Below are 21,890 nucleotides of genomic sequence, written 5' to 3'. Positions count from 1 at the left end.
AAATATATATATAATCTATTCAAAATAGATATATAACGAGAAAGTGAATATAATCTCTTTATTAAACTAATATTTTGACAATATAACCCTCAAGTTACGACTGACTCCCTAGCAACGGAATAACAACTCCTGATGTCATCGGCAATGACGGTGGCGCATCGTATTAGTGGTGAACGATCCGCCGAGTTTTCAAGCAAGTGACAGCGATAACCGCACACTTCATGTTGTATTCCTACGAAGGTTTTGTGGGTTGCCCATCTAGAAACTGTATGTTTTTATTGTCCTAGGGCTGCTAACTCGAGTTAACCATACCTGTGCTTCGTTTAACAGACCTGGTCTGTTAAACGCCATTTAGCTTCCCTCAAGACAGCTATAGTAGGCGCTACCTAACGGGCCTAAATGACGAAAAAATACTTTTCCCATGAGTATCGAATGATATATTTCATCACAATGTGTGAAAAATGGGATTTTGCGCACACAGAGCGTACGTAAAATTTCACTTTACGCACAAGTGATGAAAAAAATATTCTAGTACTGAAGTATGATTTTGTCGCAAATGAACTTACTCAAATCACGTAGAAGAACCATCAATCTTCAAGTATTTATTTTTTTGATGATTTTTTTGTTATGCAGTTGCAATATTTCAATATGTAGTATATTCATGATATAATGCGCAACGCTTGTGATAAATGAAAATTCATTCAAGTTCCGTGAACCGCAAGCATTCTGAGATTTAAGGATAATCGGGCGAGGAGGAAATGTAGGAGGTGAGGCGGAGGGGTTTCTATTGTGTTGCTGCAGAAAACCAATCGCTGAACAAAAGAAATTTTTCCCATTCGGATTCAAAATTCAGGCAATATTAGGAAGTATCTCCAGTTAAAAATTATTTTTGGAGCTAATCAAATTTATTTGTATCGGTTCCACGCATTGAATGGTTTTTAGATTGTTTTTTTTTAATAAATGAAAAAATATTAATCCATGCGAAAAAGCGGCAACATCGTCGGTAGTGTTTTTTTTTTTATCAGGAGCTGGTACCACTAGCTCGAGGGAGCTCCAATCACAACGCTTCATCGCTCTCTCAAGAGACGTTTAAATTGACCGCGCTACCCCCACCCGATCGGTACTTGAGACGTTGCTACTCGTTTGGGCTGCGTGCGCAGACATTTCATTTTTCAGTACTTTTTTCGCTATTATTAATAAACAATGCTCCTAGGCGACAATCTTTTTTACTCAAAAAATCATTGATCACATGTTCTAAATGTGTCTAAAGTTTCATGACTTTGGCTGCTTTTTTTCCTTGGGCTTTGCAGTTTTTTTTGTGATTTCCATAAGATCACGGGTTAAATGACCACTTTTTTAAAAATTCATGATAAATTAACCAGGTTCCCCAACAGTCTGAAACTTTGCACACGCCTTTTCCATCATTTAAAGAATACGTAAAAAATAAAAGAGAAAAATGGCTGCTTTTTTTCTAACCCTCCGGGCTCGCCTGATTATCCTTAAACCATTGAAAATAGTTTACTTCTCTCAAGTAAATATGGTCTACATATTAGAAAATTTTTCTCTCAGTGTAGTTAAAAAAAATTGCATTCACCGTCCACGCAAGAAATGTCACTTCCAACGCTACTCCTTCGTTATTTGAAACTCCCATATGCATTTTGCTGCCGAAAAATGTTCATTTTCATCACGCTGTGACGAAAAGTGAACTTTTCGGCACGCTCCGCGTGCCTAAAAGTCCAATTCCCGCCCGTCCAATTCCCGCCAATTCTCGCCTTCGGCTCGTGATATAAACCTCCCACTCGCCAAAAAACACTTTTTTGCACTCGTTGCGAAATATACTATTAATGTGAAACATGAAATAATAGTCTTTTGTTTCGGCTATCTAATAATCACTGACAAGAAATGAACCCTTAAATTAACCAATAATATGACAGCAATCTTGTAACTTGTAAAGGGACAAAATATTTCGTGATAAATTTTCCTCTACATGAGATATTTTCATTCTGAAAAGGCACAGTCTCATGCGAATTATTTGCCTCTTGAGACAAATCTTTCGTTGTTGTCGAAAGCAAAGCAATTATTCATGTTTGAGTTTCAAATTCGAACCAAACGAATTCTTTTTTTCCAATTTTCAACTAGAGATTTTGTTGGCCCCAACAAGACTTGTTTGAGAACGCGTTTGTTTTTCTCTTAATGTAGGGGAGGGTGGGGCAAAACGGCCCCCCTTCAATTGTCAATAACTTGTGAATGACATTGTGAAAATTCCCAGTTTCAACTTCGTTTTGAAGGTAATTTTTCATTCTTCAAAACGAGCTTTAACTCATCCCAATCGGATTATTGAATCGGAAAATATTGACGATTGAAGGGGGGCCGTTTTGCCCCATCCTCCCCTAGTTTTTAATGAACTTGTGGCTTCGTTTGTCCATGGGAAAATGTATACACTGAGGGAAAACAATGTACTAGGATCTAATGCATTTTTTCCATGATTTTTTTCTCGATTGGATGCCGAAAGGCCTTAACCCTAGGTTGGTCACCTGATGAGGGAAACGCCAGATTGCGTCGTTTTTCTTTAATCGTCATTGACTGGTTCACCAGAACCATTAAACAAAAATGGCTTTTTCAATTGAATTATCTTAAAAATTATAGTTGTTTTAAAACATCATTTCCGAAATTCCTCAAGAAAACAAATTATTTACAACAGATTTGTTTTTTATTTACGTAATGACCTACAGTGGGTTATTTGCAAACTATTCGCATTACTACGTATGTGCATAGATTTAGCTTCTAGTTTTGGCTTATCTGGGTTCTTGGCTACATTCATCATAGTTGATTTTAAATTTTATTTTACGTTTTTTTGAAAACTGGTTTATACTTCGTAAAGGCTCAAGGTCTCTAGCCACCAGAAATGCGGCAATGGTAAATTTTCAACAGATAAATTATTTTTTCCATGTTAAGGAGATTGTTAACAATTGAATCATGGTTTTTAGTACTTGAAAGCGTCGCGTATATTCTGCGAGAAATGCTCTGTGGAATCGCTTTTAAAAACGAGTCTACAATAAACGCGCGTCAGTCGTTTACGTCACGTTGCTAAGATAATTAATATATCTATATTTATTGCAATGCGAAGCTAATGGAAGACGTACGTCGATTGTAGACTCTACCTAAATAAAATGAAACTGCTCGTTACACGACGTTGCCGGGAACTCGGTAAACGCGCCCGGGCAGTGTAGAGTGAATTTGGCATCACTAAAGCCTACTCGCAGGGTCGCGTATCGTGACCAAACTAGGGTGAAAAGACTAAAGGATTTTGAGATTCTTGAGAGTAAATGTTAAGAATGACCTCCTCACCTCCGATCTTTTTCAAATTTAGACCATGTGTTTAGGACCCTAAAACTAGGCCCCACACATATTTTCAAGTGTCGGAAACGATTCCAAAGGGTTGGTAAATCCATGTTTATCGCACTGTAGAATAAACACGACTGACCACACTCTCGTCAGGTGCCCGTGTTAATCCCCCGAATAATCGCGACAGTGCCTAAAATGTAAACAATACGGCACGTGTACTGTACTCGGCAGCACAACACGGTAACACGACATTCTTACGCGCTAGACACGATGGCATTCTTAAACAATTCACCACACCTCAGGAATGCATTTCCGACCCTTGATTTTTCGAGATTCGTAATCCGCATACCTAATTTAATCAATTTATCATTTTTAAAATCGATTTTCGTCTGAGGAGGCTTTTCCCAACATTTACCCGTGGTTGGTCCCGGGTAATGCAAAGAGCGGTGAGATCGCGTGGCTCAATTTCAACCCTTTGGAATCGTTTCCGACACTTGAAAATATGTGTGGGGCCTAGTTTTAGGGTCCTAAATACATGGTCTAAATTTGAAAAAGATCGGAGGTGAGGAGGTCTTTCCTAACATTTACCAATTTTTTAATCCGTTCGCTCGGCAATTCAATTAATCTGTTGTTCATATCATCGTTCCGTACTTGGAATTTCTTAAAATATTTTTCAAATTCAAAATTCGAACTTAAAATTACAATTTGACTTCTGCTCCTTCATTTTTTGTGAATTGAAAATTCATATAAATAATTACATAAACATTCTAATTCTTATTCTTTGCTGTCATGAAATGTTAAGTTACAGCCTTTTATTCTTAATACAACTTTTTAATGTAAATATTGTGCGGTTGAAAATTCATGTAACTTGAGAGTTTTTATCTTCATGCTATTAAAAAGTGTTGATTTCTACTGAATTTTCAGTGAAATTTGAAATGCCATAACTTTTCCCTCTCAAACTGAAATCAATGTTTCTCCTCTAAAAATTGCTACTAAACTGAGCATGAAATTTTATTTACTTTTTTTCAACAGTTTAATTGCCATTTACCCATAACTATTAGAGAACATTTAAAAAATCTTGAAAGTGGAAAATAGAAAGTCAACTTACCGAAGTAGCCTACGACCATGATTATTTTTTATGTAAACAATTTAATAGCTTCCATTTTTTCACTCTCGAAGTGAAAAATTGATGATCATTGTAATAGTATTTTTTCCTGAATTTTTATGAATTTTTCCGCTTCCGGAATTTCACTGAACATTAATTTCATGCCAAAGAAATTTAATGTCTTCTTCGTAATCGTTCTCGTTGCAAAAAGCAATGCGAATGATGAAAATGGTATGTTCCAATTTATTAGTTGTTAATTCTTCATATTGCAATGAATTACTCATCTGCTAATTGCTATGATCACGGAGTAATATTTTAATCATAAAATTATTTTCTCGAACGTAATTCAGAGAGTAAATTTCTGAAATTCAATGATTGTTGATACTCTAGTAAAAGTGGGTGTCAATACTTATAAATTTTTCTAATTAGCTCATTCGGTATTTCACTTAATTTGTGAGTCATATGATCAATACAATTCTAATATCAACACCTCATATATTCAGCACAAAATAAATAATCAAAAGTTAAAATAAATTCATGATAATGATGCAGATCAAATGACATAAATATGATCATTCTAATTCTCAGCTATTACGAAATGAGTCACAGATTTTTTTTTCACATATAAATTTTGAATTTGGATACTGTTGTTTTTTTTCTTTTGTCTTGCTTATATTTTACTATTGGGTAATACTTGAGAGTGGATTATATGCCGAGGACACTGGACACTACTGTATTGAAGTTGGATATTATTTTTATCTATTCAATGAAAAATAAATTTAACTATTAATTCTGATAATCTTTGTTTGAAGAAAACGTCAGTAAATGCAACCTTTAAAAAGTTGAAAAAATGATTAAGACAATCATAATTTATTTATCAATAAAAAATACAGGGCAATTCTGAACAGAGTAATTATTTTTCAAATGAGAATTCTAGTAACTTGAATTGAAAAATGTATTGAATTCCATGTAATTGTCATGAAATGTGAACTTCATTGCTTGCTCTTTCAAACTGAATTAAATATCTTGTTGCCTGAAATTTACTACTAAAAGATCCATGGAATATCATTTTTTCTTCAACAGTTTAATTACCTTATTCAATAATACTTCATTTTTGACTCTAGAAATCATTTTTTCCCTAAATCCCGAAAATTTCAACAAAAATCAATTTAATGCAAAAAAAATGATGTCTTTAGAAGTTTAGAGCATTTCCATATTCATTCCTGCAAAGGGAATGTTGAAAAAGGCAATTATTCGCGGAATGACTTTATTTGCGAACTTTTACTGGCCAATTCAATGAAGGAGTTAGATAATAAAAATTCTTCAAATAAAAAAAATTTAGACTTTTTTATGTCATGTAGAAAATTCATTACCCTTGATTTTGTAAAATAAATATTGATTTCATTTAACAAACCCTTGAACTAAAATTGAATGAAAAAATGGAACACGAATATTTTAATAGTTACAACTTAGAATTAGGTCTGAATGATTTGGAAGAATATAAGATTCATTTCGTTTATTCCACGATTGACATTCAAGTTTATTTAATTACGAAATATTTCAACCATCTTGTCAATTTTTAAAACTCATCACTAACGAATAATTTTCCATTTCATTCAACATAAATATATCTGTGTGGAAAATATGCACTGATTTCCCATTCCATTTATCATAAACAAAAACGTGTGCAAAATCTATGCCCTGATTTTCTATTCCAGTCATAACAAACAATTCCGTGTGTAAAAAATATGCACTGATTGTATGTATTTCATGTATTCCTTATTTGAGGTTAGAAATCCTTTTTTAATTCACATGAATTTTTTCCAAAAATAAGATAAGGATTCTGATGTCCTAACATCAACTTGAAGACCATCGATAATTTTTCACAATTCCGGGAGAAGGAAATTTCTTTCAGAACTTACTACTTTCCTCTATTCTTTTACAGAAATTCGAAAATTTTTTCAAATTGGAGTATGAAAAAATCAATAAATTTCTCTATTTTTTTCACAATTTTCATTTGATATTTCCATACTATTTTCAATTTGCGATACTCCAACTTTGTTTATGATACCTTTTTTCGGTAAATTTACAATATTTCCTTTAATAACCAATACATTAATGTGTACATTGACTGAGAATGAGAACTAAAAAATATTTTTACGAATTATTTGCTCGTTTCTTATTTCAGGCTAGAAATGCTGAATAGTTCAACTGTTTGTTTACTCTCATTGAATTAATAACCAAACAATATAAGTTATTCGAGTTTTTACGATGATCAAGTTTGAAAAAAATTTTGTTAATCTAAACAATTTTTCCAATTTTAAACAGATCTTTCCACTAAATACGGGAATTTATACAGTCTTCTACATCTTGTAACGTTACAGGATATTGTTGGATAGAATTTTGGAGTAGGTAGGAGGGAAACCAAATGTTTGATTGTGACAATGTTATTCTCAACACTGCATCAATATTCATACCGTATATGAATACGTACACTGAGAAAAAAAATGTCTAAGAAATAGAAATTCTATGATTGATCCAAATCGTTCATCGATCGAATAGTCGCAAAAGAAAATGCTATTGTAACACACAAATATCGATTCAATTTTAATGTTTTCGATTGAAAAAGAATGAGATCAGTTATTTAAACTTATTTTTTTGTTACTATTTACTTTTCAGTACATACAAATCAATGTCTGTATTATCAGATATCTTCTTCGAATAAAGTATGTAATTATCCAATTTATCAGCGTCACGATATCCAGCAAAAGAATATCTGTTCGATTGAAAGCAGAATTCATAGATGCAATAAAATATTCATTTGGTCTATGAGGAACATATTGTTGGATACTCATTGATGCGAGACTTTCGCGGTGAGCAGTTTCTTGTTTACGACAAACGCAATTCTTCATCATTTGAACGGATTATTTTTCCATTGCAATTGTGAAAAAAAATTATTTGCGCCAAATCCGAAGCGTTTGAACTAAACCAAAACTGCATTGTATGAAATCGATTTTGTCCCAGAAACATGTATTTTCTAAATTCGATAGAATAAACAAAATATACTATACTATAACAAAATCGATTTCATACAATCCAATTTTGGTTTAGTTCAAATCGATATTTGTGTCTTACAATAGCATTTTCTTTTGCGACTATTCAATCGATCAACGATTTGGATCAATCATAGAATTTCTATTTCTTAGAAATTTTTTTTCTCAGTGTATATCACAAGCACAGAAAATATGTTCACGATATATATTTATATATAACAGACAAGCGTATCTACATAACGAACTGATAGAACTTATGCTTATCTGTTATTAAAGTGTCAATATATTTTATTTCATCCAAGCATACATAGAAATATCTATCACATATATATAATAAGTAAATGAACCCTTTACACGACATACATTTCCTCATAGTTTTCACGTTCATAATATGTTTAATGCGTGACATATGTATGTTTCATATAATTGGACCCCTTATTAAGCATAAAATTCATCTCCATAAAGGTTCTTTTATGGCGGAAGAGTGGAGAAGAGAGGGGAGTCAATGAAGTTTGGTTTAGTTTTCAATGGATATATTGAGGTGTAAGGGAGTCGATTGTATTTTCGTGACCTTTCCTATATAGAGAGAGGCTAGAAAAGGTTCTTATCAAGTCTTCATCGTCTCCGGTGGATTTCAAATCTCTCAATAGAACTGCTCACGGAGAAAATCTTCTATTGAACAATGGACAGAACCTAAGGAAAAATTTATAACCCTGATGAGAAATTCAAGTAGTGAATTCAAGTCGTCGTGCAGGAGAAAATTCAAGAGGACATCCGAGATAGGAACTACTTCCAGAATTCTATTGGGAATTGTTTTTTTTTGCAGCGTATATTTCGAATAGAACGATTTAATTGGGAATAGCTGATATAGGGACAATCACTTTTCATTTTTTATCCTCCACCTTATTTTACGCTTTTGTTTTCTCCGTTTCTATACTTCTCTTAGTCGTAATGGAAAACATATTCGCCCTGCATTCATGACATCACTAAACTGAATTTACCTTTTATCTCCAGGCGTAAAATACGCAGGAGAAACTAATATGATTTATACCATCATGGACCTAGTTTCTGCCTCACAAGGAGTTGAGATCGATATGAGACTCGATGAATATTATTCTTCATTGAAAATTCGAGATGTGGCAAAGCCAATTACGTAGTTTCATTATTCTTCCATTCTTCCAGCATTTTATTTGCTAAATGGGAAAGCCAATTAAAATAAAGCTTTGAATAACAATCGCCTCAGGTCCGATATTCTGCCTTGCTCAGAGGCATCAGTTGCAGTTTCTGCCAGCCACATGAACCCATTTTCTACCACTTTTCTCGCTTCCCATGTAGAATCAATAAATAGAAGATAACAGGCTAGTTTATTTGGAGTTTATTGAAAATACAATCAACCAGAATAATGTGAAACAATAATATTTGTACTCGGGTGTACGGCCGAGCCAGGAATGTGTCCGCCTACAAAGCCAGAGGTCCTAGGTTCGGAACCTGGCACCGGCGAATTATTTCTAGATTATTTGATTTAGTCAAATAATATAAGCACACCATTAAGGAATTTCGTGCGAAAAATATAAATAATGGCATTTAGTTGGAATTTATATAGAATGTTTATAATCACAATTGAATTATCTATGATTTTTCCTGGAATTTTTTCAGATTTCCTTTTCAAGTTATTAACGATTGAAGTCGCTTCTTATACATAGGCTCTTATGGAGATTTTTCCGTTTAGTACGAACCTGTGTTACTATCTGAGCCGATAATATAGTTTCATGCTAAACAGCAAAATCTCCATAAGAGCCCATCTATAAGCAGCGACTTTAGGAAATCCGAAAAAATTCTAGGAAAATTCATAGCTAATGCAAATGTGATTATAAACATTCTACATAAATTCCACATGAATCTCATTATTTACATTTTTCGTACCAAACACCTTAAGGATTTTTGAAATAAAACGTTAAAATACCGAGAGAAAATAGAATTAAGCATGTTCGAATCATGTACATACGACCCACAGTTTCACGTGCCTCGAGAACCTAACTGACTACAGTTGATTCTCACCATCATATGTGATTGCATTCTGATCATTAACTTGAAATACTGCCATAACATCATAACCTACAAGTTACAGAGGAAATAGTCATGAGCTCTAACGACAAGAAAGAGTCGAGAGAGCGTCGTTAATAACCTAGCTGTTGATGTCACGTTAAACCCCAACGACCAAAACAAACAAACAATAATATTTGTCTACACGATAGATGAGAATATATTCAAGCAAAAAGAGAATACATAAATTTTAAGATTAATAAACGGAGTAATACTCATTTTTGATTTTTTCCCCTATTGGATGGAAATTGGAGAAAAAATAAAAGATTTCGTATTCAAGTCAGGTGATGTATTCTCATGTTTGCAATGTAGTAGGTTGTAACCCGATAGTAGTTCGGTTATATAAATAATAGGAACTCTGAGAGCCAGAACTGTTGTATCATCAAATATAGAGGGATATAGAGTTACTGCACTTCGTTTTTTTTAATCAAATAATTGTCGTTTAACTCTCTTTTTAGGTTTTATTCTAAAGTTCAGTTCATTTTCGATAAATGAGTATATTTCTTTCATCCATCCCGTACTCACGTATTGGAAATATCGGGAAAATACCAAATGTCAGATCTTAAGGATAATCGGGCGAGCCCGGAGGGTTGAAAAAAAGCAGCCATTTTTTTATTTTTTTTTTTACGTATTCTTTAAATGATGGAAAAGGCGTGTGCAAAGTTTCAGACTGCTGAGGAGCATGGTTAATTTATTATGAATTTTTGAAAAAACGGTCATTAAACCCGTGATCTTATGGAAAGCACAAAAAAACTGCAAATCCCAAGGAAAAAATGCAGCCAAAGTCGTGAAACTTTAGACACATTTAGAACATGTGATCAATGATTTTTCAGTAAAAAAGATTGTCGCCTAGGAGCATTGTTTATTAATAATAGCGAAAAAAGTACTGAAAAATGAAATTTCTGCGCACGCAGCCCAAACGAGCAGCAACGTCCCAACCCAAGTAGCAAACCTTGCGAAAGATATCTGAAAGTATACCAAAAGGGCTGACTAATGTCCGTCCAAAAGGTATCTTGCAGTCATACGATAACTTTTAGTCAACTTCTGGGTAACTTCTAGACACAAGTTACCTTTTTGGACAGACATTAGACAACCTTTTTGGTATACTTGCAGATACCCTCCAGAACTGTGCTACTTGGGAAGTACCGATCGGGATGGGGATAGCGCGGTCAATTTAAACGTCTCTTGAGAGAGAGAGTGATGAAGCGTTGTGATTGGAGCTCGCTCGAGCCAATGGTACCAGCTCCTGGTGAAAAAAAAAACTACCGACGATGTTGCCACTTTTTGGCATGGATTAATATTTTCTCATTTATTAAAAAATCAATCTGAAGACCATTCAATGCGTAGAACAGATCCAAATAAATTTGATTAGGCTCCAAAAATAATTTTTAACTGGAGATACTCCCTAATATTGCCTGAATTTTGAATCCGAATGGGAAAAAATTTTTTGTTCAGCGATTGGTTTCCTGCAGGAAAATAATAGAAACCCCTCCGCCTCACCTCCTACATTTCCTCGCCCGATTATCCTTAATGATCGGACGAAAAATCACTCGATAAATTTTACGTAGGGGAGTTAGTACTTTTTGTAATTTGATTTTCCTTACATCCACTGGAAATAAATAGATAATTTTTCAACACTAGAGAGAAGAGAAACCGTGTATTACTTCGTATTAACCTTCACGGAATAAGAAAAATAGCATTGATATTTTGGCAAAGGGGTGAATTGTAGTAGAGAGTGGTTCATAGCAGAAACTAGTTCATGGAACTCCATGGCGGAAGGCTTAAGGCTTTCCGTATTCCTATAGAAAATCATTGAATGGATTTTATAAGTTTTTTTTCGTGGACCCTCCAATGAGAAACGGACGAAGACTATAATCGAGAAAACTCGGACAATTCATCTCCAGTAGAGTCTGGTATATGTAACACAGATAACAACTGACAACTGATCGTGACATAGATAAATGTTCATATAAAAGTGAGCAGAATCGGAGGACAAATTGATGAGCCATCGGCGATCAATAATTCACGTAGGGGAGGGTAGGACAAAACGGACCACTGACAGAGAATTGATAATTTTTTTGTTTTTTTTTCATTCAAATCAGGAACACTGAATGTGTTGACTTAAAAGTAAGTTTCTTGAATCGTAACCGCCATAGGGGTTTTATAGACAATGCGTGTCGTTGAACCGCAATGTAATCAGATTTGCTAATCACCTCAAACCACAAATGACTTCGAATTTGCTCCATTCGGAAGCAAAAACAAAAATTATCAATTTTCTGTCAGTGGTCCGTTTTGCCCTACCCTCCCCTAGGAAATTCAACTGGTTAGAATTCCATTACGAATTGGATTTTTATGTGCTGACTTCTGTCGAGAATAGTTGATAGAAAATCGCAATAGATTTTCATTTCTCCACACAACTTGCTCTGTCAAAATTCTTCCTATAGTTTTTTTTTCTGTTGAAAGAAAGTGGAATTCTGTGGACAGTCTTGAGGTAATTTTCGGAAGAGTGGCATCGAATTCGATTCACAGGAACAATTTTAAATTAGTTTAGAATTCTCGATTATATTCTCATGAATTCTCTTAAGAGACAAATTAATAATTATTGTCAACGAATAATTGACTTGAAATTTTTAGTTTCCAATGATTTTATCATACACGGAGAGAAAAGTTGGATAAAAACTACCCAGAAAATCGTGACAAATTTTACTGTACGTAAGATAATTATGGAGCGTAATGTAATTCAATGAAAAAATACATGTAGGTGGAGGATATTTTACGATTCGTATGGTAAAAAAATACATCTATGGAGGCAAAAATTATACTCCTGCGCAGTAAAATTTCACCCACACCGGGAGTTTTTCTTGCACCCATCTGAAGGTTATGGGGACAAATGGAAGTGAAATCCCGAACGCGTTCGGTACAATAATTTTTTTTTCGTGAGAAGACCCGGTAAACCGCGATTCTAACCTCACTTCGCTCGGTTTGATCGCGGTTTACGGGCCTTCTGACGAAAAATTGCATTCATCACACGGTCCAAAACTATTTTCTGACGAATGTGATTATAGGCCTCGCCTTCGGCTCGGCCTACAAAGCCACATTCGTCAGAAAATACTTTGTGGACTTTGTGATGAAAATAACTATTTTGTACTGCTTCGCACGATTTCTCATCTGGGAATTGGTATTGCATACTTCCCAAACTCGAAAACTTGAAAATCACTACAACAAAATCTTGTCCCGGGCTGCTGCGATGGGTTTTTTTACTCGTCTGGTTGGCCAGTCCTCGCCTTCGGCTCGGTCACCAACGCCACACGAGTAAAAAAACCCCTCGCAGAAGCTCGAAAAATTCACTATTCGTCTCGCACTTTTTTCCCGATACACGGTGAAAAAGTACTGAAAATTGAGTTCGCTCCACGACTGCTTAACTTGTTCGGTAATGTTTCTTCAACTTTTTTCTCCGTGTATTGTGTCTTTTTCCATAACGAAATATCCTGCAGTTTCAGTGCAAATATCAATTGTGGAAGTTTTCCGAGATGTGTACCAACATTTAAAATATCGACAATCCAGTCCATTGACATGCATTTTGCACAATTCTCTTCTTGCATTCGTAGGAACTTGGAAACTTGTACAGAAACCTCAGGCTCGAAACAAGCCATATCAAGGAACTCATTTTCCTCAACGTTTCTATCCTCCTGGGAGTTTCCACGACAAGTAAAAATAGTATATTTCGATTTCGATTGACGAGTGAGGCGGAATTTCCACGGATGTGAAGTTGGCGGCCCGAGGCAAAGCCGAGGACTGCCAATCACAAGAGCTGAAAATTCCTGTCTCACATGTGTCGAACAATATTTTTTGACAGTGATATTACGTTCAGCGAGTGCCCAAACTGTGCCTTTTTCGCTTACAAGTAAACGAAAAGGCACTTTTGGCAAGAGGTGAACGTAGCAGCAGTGTCAAAATATTATATTTCGATATGAGTGAGATGGAATTTTCACGAGTATGAAGTTGGCGGCCCGAGGCGAAACCGAGGGCTGTCAATCACGTGAGCTAAAAATTCCCGTCTCACACGTATCGAACAATATATTCTAACAGTGATGTTACGTTCAGCGAGTCTCCGAACTGTGCCCTTTTCGTTTACAACTAAACAAAAAGACGCTTTTCGGCACAACGTGAACGTAGCAGCAGTATCAAAAAGTTCATTACTTCCCAAGATTTTTCGTTCCAGATAAAAGCGAAGAGGTTTCTTTTCTACGTGTAACGAAGAATAGATTACTTCACAATTTTCCACTGGTATATTGGTTTTTAGCTGGGGTTGTCTCTACAGTACCAGAAGATTAAAAATAAACATTATCTTTTACAGAGTGTGGTGTGAGGCCTTTAATACGCGCAGGTAGGATTGTCGGTGGGAAGGGCGCGACCTTTGGCGAATGGCCATGGCAGGTACTCGTCAGAGAATCCTCCTGGCTCGGGTTGATGACTAAGAACAAATGCGGTGGTGTACTCATTACGGATAAATACGTCATCACAGCTGCCCATTGTCAACCCGGGTATGTTGATGCATTAAGTATTCAAAGAGGAGAATGCACTTCTATTCATAGAAAAAATTGTGAATAATATAGTGAATAATATCTGGGAGTCTATTCTTGAGTCAGGATCGTACGTTTGAGCGCAAGCGAGTCTCATGTGACCCATAAGCGTACCACGGGTCGCATACGACTCGCTTGCGCTCGGACGTACGATCCTCACTCGAGAATAGACAGTGTGTGAATAATTACACACTGTTAAAAAAAATTGCAAATTCATGGACAGTTGAAACAGTACTAAAATTTCAAATTTTTCAACAACAGGATGACGAGAATTTCCCGACTCATAAATTTTCAGTCAGAATGTAAAGATTCAGTAGTGAAATATGCTGAATTTTCAATCAATTGAAAATTGAAGAATATGTTTACCTGAATTTTCGTGATTTCTATTAATTTTCATGACTTCGTTAATTTTTCGATAAGAATATGAATTTTTAATGATGCAATCCCTTGAAATTACAATTGAACTATAATGTAATGAAGAATTCCAAGAAGTCTCACGCGGAAGAAATTTTCAGTAGTAATACCACTAGTGCTTAAAAATTATCGGATATTTTCCGATAGCTTCGTTACCTAGGAACGATTGTGTCAAATTTTGCAAGTTTAAAATCCCGAGTGTGAAGCACGAGTGGTATTTGACGGATTATTTTTCCACTCGGATTTCGGCCAAGCAGAGTGCAGTGAACAGCATCCAGATACATTTACACAGCCATACATTTACAACCCACTGTTTTGTTTATCTGTCACACCGAATATTAAACGAAATTTTTTAGAAATTTCCGAAATAAAACTCCTTGACAGCCTCAAATACTGCGCTCTGATTGGCTGAAATCCGAGTGAGAAAAATAATCATAGAAAAACCCACCAAATTCACTAGAAAATTCTATTAAATTTCCGTTGAACTTCTATTGAATATTCTATTCAAGAATTCCACAGCTTTTCTGGGCGTTTTTAAAATAGAACATGTTCAAGAGGAACTATTTTATTCTAACAATCCATAGAATTTGATCTTTCTATACAACTCTTTCTATAGTAATTTCTTGACTTGAATTTTCTAAGTTTTCCTCATTCCATTTTGTCTTTTCTCTTATAATGAAAATCAACCCAAAAAAATTGAACCGCGAAATATCTGTAGAAAATATCTAATCCATAGAATAAGTTGTAAAGAAAAATCAGACTCTATTTTCTATTGAACAAAAGCCTCAGAAAAGCTACAGTATTTTTTAACAAAATAATACACTGTTAGAAATTTTTTGAAATTTCAAGTTTTAAATAGAATTAACGGAAATTCATGAGTTTTCAGTGGAAGTGAGATGGAAATTTCACAACTTGATTGAATTTTCAATTTTTCTCCGAATTTTCTTGATTTTTCTGAATTTTCACAGAATAATTTAACTGAAAAATCAAGTATTTTATTGATTTCCAGCTCATTTGAACAGAAAATCAATGCAACATATTTAATTTTTCAATGACAAGATTTCCTGAAATTTCAATGGAACTTGGACACGACAAAAATTTCCGAAATTTGGCACGGAAAATTCAGACAAAATTTTTTAACAGTATAGATGAAAAACTAATAGAATTTTCAATACGAGCTCAATCCGATAGAATCTTGCAACCGAACCAGCTAGGTGTTCCCATGAAATGTTCGCCAAAAATTTTGAACGATTCAGATAACTCAATTCAAGTTGTTGATTTTACAACTTTCGCAAGATGCTCAAACTTTCTTTTTGTTACTCCAACAGGTTCTTAGCTTCCTTGGTAGCCGTCTTCGGTGAATTCGATATTTCCGGTGAATTAGAGCCACGAAGAAGTGTTACGAGAAATGTACGCCGAGTGATCGTTAACCGTAAATATAACCCGGTGAACTTTGAAAACGACTTGGCGCTATTAGAACTGGAATCACCAGTTCAATTTGATGCACACATTGTGCCTATTTGTATGCCAGAGGATAATGCTGACTTTACAGGACAAATGGCCACTGTAACCGGCTGGGGACGCGTCAAATACAGTGAGTATGAACTTCACGTGATTAATCACAATTCATTAATCAAATATGTTAAACACATCTGCATTAATCTGAATGCTTTAGCATGAGCGAACATGTAGCCAATATTTTCACCGGAAATTTCACAGCACTCTCCGAAAATATTCTCTCCATTTTATCACACCATTCATTCCTCCATTTCCTGTTTTCTAAATGAAGATAAAACAAGGTTTTGTGCATAAATTTTCACCAAATCAATAGAGCCGATTTTACGGTTCATTTTGCCCTCAATTCCCGTACTTTCTCCGTAAAAATTTCAATCCCATATATTATGTCCTGTTGTTTTGCGAATACACGAAATACTCGTAAAATGATATTTATGAAACTCATTGGGAGACGGAAACATTAATTCAGCCAAGCTTAGAAAATTCCTCTATCGCATGTTGCACTCAACCTTAAAACTCAAACGTGAATTTCTTCAGACGGTGGTGTACCATCTCTCCTGCAAGAGGTACAAGTGCCCGTGATGGAGAATTCCGTTTGTCAGGAGTTATTCACCACAGCTGGACATAATAAAAAAATCATCGAGAGTTTCCTATGTGCGGGCTATGCCACGGGAGAGAAAGATTCCTGCGAGGTAAAGCATCTGTTCACAACCTCCCAATTTAATTCCACAGTACAATTAATTCGTAATCTTCATGAATTTCTGTCATTATAGGGTGACAGCGGTGGACCCCTGATGATGGAGAGACCCGACGGCAGGTGGCAACTCGTTGGCACTGTTTCACACGGAATTAAATGTGCAGCACCTTTTCTACCTGGTGTCTACATGAGAACGACGTACTTCAAACCCTGGCTCCACAGCATCACTGGAGTGTGAAGACACACGTTATGACGGAAAACCAATGATAAACGAGTTATTGGAGAATTGAAATGGAGGACTGAGAGCTTCGTGTCTTCCCTCATCTAGCTCTGTATAAATTGTACAAAGGAGACAATGATGTTTATCTAAATTATTTATGAACACAGAGAAAATTGAATGTTTCATTTTCAGGAACATGTCACCGATTTTTTGGGAATTATTGGTGATACTGGACACTTACTAGAATAATCCTGATCACAAGTGGTTTCAATCACTGGAATTGGGTGATAGAGTCTTAAAAATTAAGGATTAATCCCTGAAAATCAAAACTTTTCTTTTCTCGGTGAAGGAATATTCCTTAAATAACTGGACCAATATTCTACTGTAATGATCTTTTGCAGTCAAGTAGTAAAATGAGATGAGTCAATTATTAGATGAACAAAATAATTGTTGACCTCTAGATTAAATCGGCCATAGCATCTGTTTGAAACCCCTCAGTCTAATAGGAATCTTGCATGAAACTCAATTCTTTCTAATTCCCCGATTCACACATTCCTCGTAACATATGGATAGCTAAACAGCGAAAATTATGGAGAAATATTGGCTAGATGTCGTATGATAATTAATTGAGAATCAGTCATTTTTGAGGCCAATTTTTCGGTCATGACATCACGAAGACGGTCAGGTAACGCTTCATGGGACGAAAAAAAAGAGTGGGCAGTTGTCCTCCATTGGCCGAAGCGCACCTCAAGATTGGGTTAGGTGGGATCGAGCCATTCTGTGATTGGTCCAACGCTCGACCGTCCGGGTGACGTCATTAGCAATTTCAAAGCATTGGAAATCTTCAACTTTTAACAATTAATTGCTAATTAATGAGCAATATTTCAAACTTTTGGGAATGAAAAATGAATTATTCAGGTCCCAACTTGAGATTAGAAAAGTGAAAAAAATTCATGCAAGCTCCCTACTGTTGTCCGACTTTCCCGATCAACAACAAAAAATAGTGAATAACCATCCGAGGAAAATGCCGCGGCGCATCGTTTTTATTTAATTGCCATTGACTGGCAACCGGAACAATTGCAAAAATGATTGACTTTTGCAATTTAGAATTTAGAGTATTGCGGCCGGTCAATTTCTTGCCCAGAGTCACCTAAATTCAGAAAGATAACAAATCATTTCCGACAGAAGAATTATTTTTTCCCATGTTAACCCCTCAAGGACAGCGCCCTTTTGACACAAACCTCGCTAACCTCATTAACTTCCTAACAGTCCAAACATGATATATAGTAGGAATAATCAGAGTCAAGCGATTAGTCTTCACAACAGACTTCGTAGAAGTTGGTAAAGTCCTATATTTTCGGAAATATTGAACTTTGAAAAGAGACATACATTTACGAGTGGGCCCATATGTGGTATGGACGTCAGGTTTGAGAGGTATATCCCTAGGACACAGGTTTTTCTGACGATTATCCTCATGTTTTTCATAGATAATGTTTATATTATTCTCCAGCTATTGAAAAAAAATCCAAGCAGCTGTACTACACAGTTTAAGAGGTAATGAATAATGAAATGCGGGCTTCTAGCACGCGAGGCATGGGCCAAACGGGGGTTATATGGGTCCCCCCGAACTTAATCTTTCCATTTTATTAGAAAACGGTTGTTACGATATTCGTAAAAAATGACTTTCTGGCAGAATGATAAATTCCGAATATGGTGAATTTTTTTGTGAAATTTTATAGTAGATAGTTTCTGCGATATTCAATATTAAAAAATGGGAATTTCGTGAGATGGCTGTTCAATCTAACAATTGGGAGACAGCGATAGTAATTTCTTACTTCATTCACACAATTATTGTTGCCTTCATCAACAACATATGAGGTTGGAAAAACTTAATAACTTATGAGAATACAATAAATTAATTCGTTTAGAATTTTTTCCGGAAATCCGTAGGGATTAACTTTTGGGTGGTATTGTCTTGGGATATGCCTTAAGGGGTCTCCGCAGTAATTTTCGCCACAAAACAACAATGTGCTAACGAATTGAATATGTCATATAATAATCAAGAATGCGAAGAGGAAAATTGAAGAAAAATCTCTGAGTAATTTTATCGTTTCGTTCGTTTTTAATTAATCATTCAAATTTTCACTTATACACGGGCTTTATGAACGCTATTATGTCCCTTACCCCTCACCCTGTTGACAATGTTCTAGTGAACAGAGGAAGCTATATCTATATTAAACTCTCAAAAATACGGGCATAAAGTCTCATCGTGTTTTGCTGTTAACTTGTTGAATAAATTAACAACAAAAATAATTGGTGTGATGTCTGTCACTATCCAACGTACGCCATGTTTGATGTTTCGTCTCTCTTGAAAATAACCTCACCAACTTAATCACTTTACGCTCCACTCACCCGCGCGCCCATCGCCGTTTTGCCCTACTGAGGAGACCTCTTAAATGCCCATTACGCGATATTGCCAGAAACTCGCTAAACGCGGCCGGGCGGCGTAGAGTGAGTTCGGCAACGCTGGAGCCGAAATAATACGGCGGCGCATCCCCGCGGAGGTGACCGAAGTCGCAGGGTCGCGTATGGTGACCAGACTATAGGATTTAAAAAATACCGCCGAAACACAAGAAATATAACATAATGGTCTCAACAAATTCGAAGTGAACATTCTACTCTTAAGAATGAAAAACATCCCTAATAACCAGAAAATGTCGAGGAAATGGTACATTTCAGGACGAGTGCCATGGGGTTTTCTATTCGCGTGGAGTTGCGATCCGAACCAAAGGCGAGGACTGGCCAACAAGGCGAGTAAAAAATACCCATGGCACTAGTCGTGAACGATATTTTTCTATAGTGATTTTCACTTTTACGAGTTTGGGGTAATACCAATCCCCGGCCGAGGAAAAGTGAAGAGCATTACGGAAAACAAATTTAACAACTTGAAATGAATTTGAAAAAACCGCTGAAAATTAATTTGTACTCTTATAAACTCATCGTAAATCATAAAAAAATGATTGGACATGAAAGATATTTCGTTCTACCACTTGACTGCCAACTGCCTTTAATTCATTGTAAATAATATTTATACCTAAATAATTAATAATTTATGTCTAGTGATAAGTAACTATTACCTACGTTTCATTTATTCTCAATCTTCATTATCTTCTAATTCTATGTATTAAACTATTTTTATATGAAAAAATAAAACCTCAAGTCATTTGACCCTGTTGCATGTCCGAGCGATTTTAATGGTTAAAAAAGAACGCACGTGAATGTGAAATATGGGCTTGACCCTGAACTGAAGCTTTAAGAAAATCCATAGATTGCATGAATTTGCATGAGACCAGTGACTGCACTTCAGAGGTGAGACCTGCTCACCTCTGTGCGCGAGACTGGTTACGTTCTAGTACCACCTCGTATTCCACGAATCCTCCCTTTCACCTTTGTCCCCTTCGTTCACATAATAGACGGGAGGGTGGTAGCGGCAGGAAGCGCGATGCTCTCTCCAGAACCCCCGATCAATAAACGTGTAGAATGCGGTGGAAGGATACGTCGAGAAACAGTGGAAAACACGAACAATAACCATTAAACAAATGGAGCAAAAAGAAGAAAATGTTCTTCCCGCCCACGTGAAATTTTGTTGAATCGCTTTTACTCGCCTGTGACGTCGTTTACCTTTAACATTTCACTTCAGTTGGGAGTTTACAATTGATCCAGAGGAGCCGACATTCAATGGGGGTGAGAGGGGCATATTCATTAAGCATGAGTGAGGGATAAAGAGGAATTGAGGAAGATGATGATAATTTATTCGAAGCGAGGCAAGCCGCCGGCTATAAATTATTGTCGACTGATGAAAGCCTGGTAAAAGACCTAGCGGGATAAACTAACAAAGGATTATATCAAGCTTCTCTCTTTGGATCTCAACTCAACACTCTCAACAGCTTTATGGATAAGCTTCACTTGACTATATTTCCCTAAAAGATAAAAACGAAACGAATGTTTTTGTAAAAAATTTGCACCAAGGAGAAGTTTTCTTTCATTATTCCTGTAAACGAGGACTACTTTTGTTTAAAGTCATACGGTGTTTAAGAAATTTTGAAACAAGTGGGAAATTGCTTTCGTTACAACATAGTCAATACATTTTTGCTAATAAATTAGTAATTTTCTTTTGAATATAATTGATGTATAATATATGACTATGTATTTTGACGATGTATTTTGAATTGAATTCAACATTGCTCCAACGTTAGAAATTTTGATCTTTCTCAAACTATGGGTTTTAAAATAATTTTCTTTCAACAACAGTTGATGGAAATAAATCCCATGATCAAACTCAGTCATAATGGCATTGGGAAGAATATTGTAAATCACAATTGAATTCATTTAAACAATAAAAATAGCATATTCGAATTTCTGAGGCCAACATTAGTTTTTCTGACACACAAAATTGGAAATTTCGGATTTACCGAATACAATATGCTTCCATCCGGAAGCACAAATACACAAATAAAAAAAAAACCCAAGTGTGGGAACATGGAATCGATAGTCATAGTGGACGATCACATTGATGTAAGACGAAAGCATTGAAGAAGAGTTCTTTGTGGAATAAACAATCAGTAGAGGCAGGACCAACGTCTTTAGCGCATATCAGGACATGACGCATTAAATTAATATTACACAGTTGATTATTGTTCTCACTCGGATTTCAGCCAATCAGAGCGCAGTATTTGAGGCTGTCAAATAGTTTTATTTCGGAAATTTCTAAAAAATTTCCGACGAAAATTCACTAGTAGCTTTTCAATTATTTCTCATCTTTCAACGCATTTCACGTTTAATATTCTGTGTGAAA

General features: G+C 35.6%; 1 protein-coding gene across 1 annotated transcript in view; it reads left to right on the top strand.

Annotated features, from left to right (window-relative positions):
* Positions 1-17,632, top strand: part of LOC107044084 (serine protease lint) — a 47,345-nt gene extending 29,713 nt beyond the window's left edge. Inside the window, exons 4-7 of the mRNA XM_015265832.1 lie at positions 13,964-14,150; positions 15,932-16,197; positions 16,656-16,810; positions 16,892-17,632. Coding sequence (XP_015121318.1) covers positions 13,964-14,150; positions 15,932-16,197; positions 16,656-16,810; positions 16,892-17,053 — 770 coding nt within the window. The 3' untranslated portion in view covers positions 17,054-17,632. The remainder of the gene's footprint in view (positions 1-13,963; positions 14,151-15,931; positions 16,198-16,655; positions 16,811-16,891) is intronic.
* The last annotated feature ends 4,258 nt before the right edge of the window (positions 17,633-21,890 follow it).

Source organism: Diachasma alloeum, unplaced genomic scaffold (genome assembly GCF_001412515.2).
Source record: "Diachasma alloeum isolate Michigan unplaced genomic scaffold, Dall2.0 Dall_scaffold_00674, whole genome shotgun sequence".
Taxonomy (NCBI): Eukaryota; Metazoa; Arthropoda; class Insecta; order Hymenoptera; family Braconidae; genus Diachasma; species Diachasma alloeum.
The sequence above is the reverse complement of the archived record's forward strand: the minus strand, read 5'-3'. Positions and strand labels throughout refer to the sequence as shown.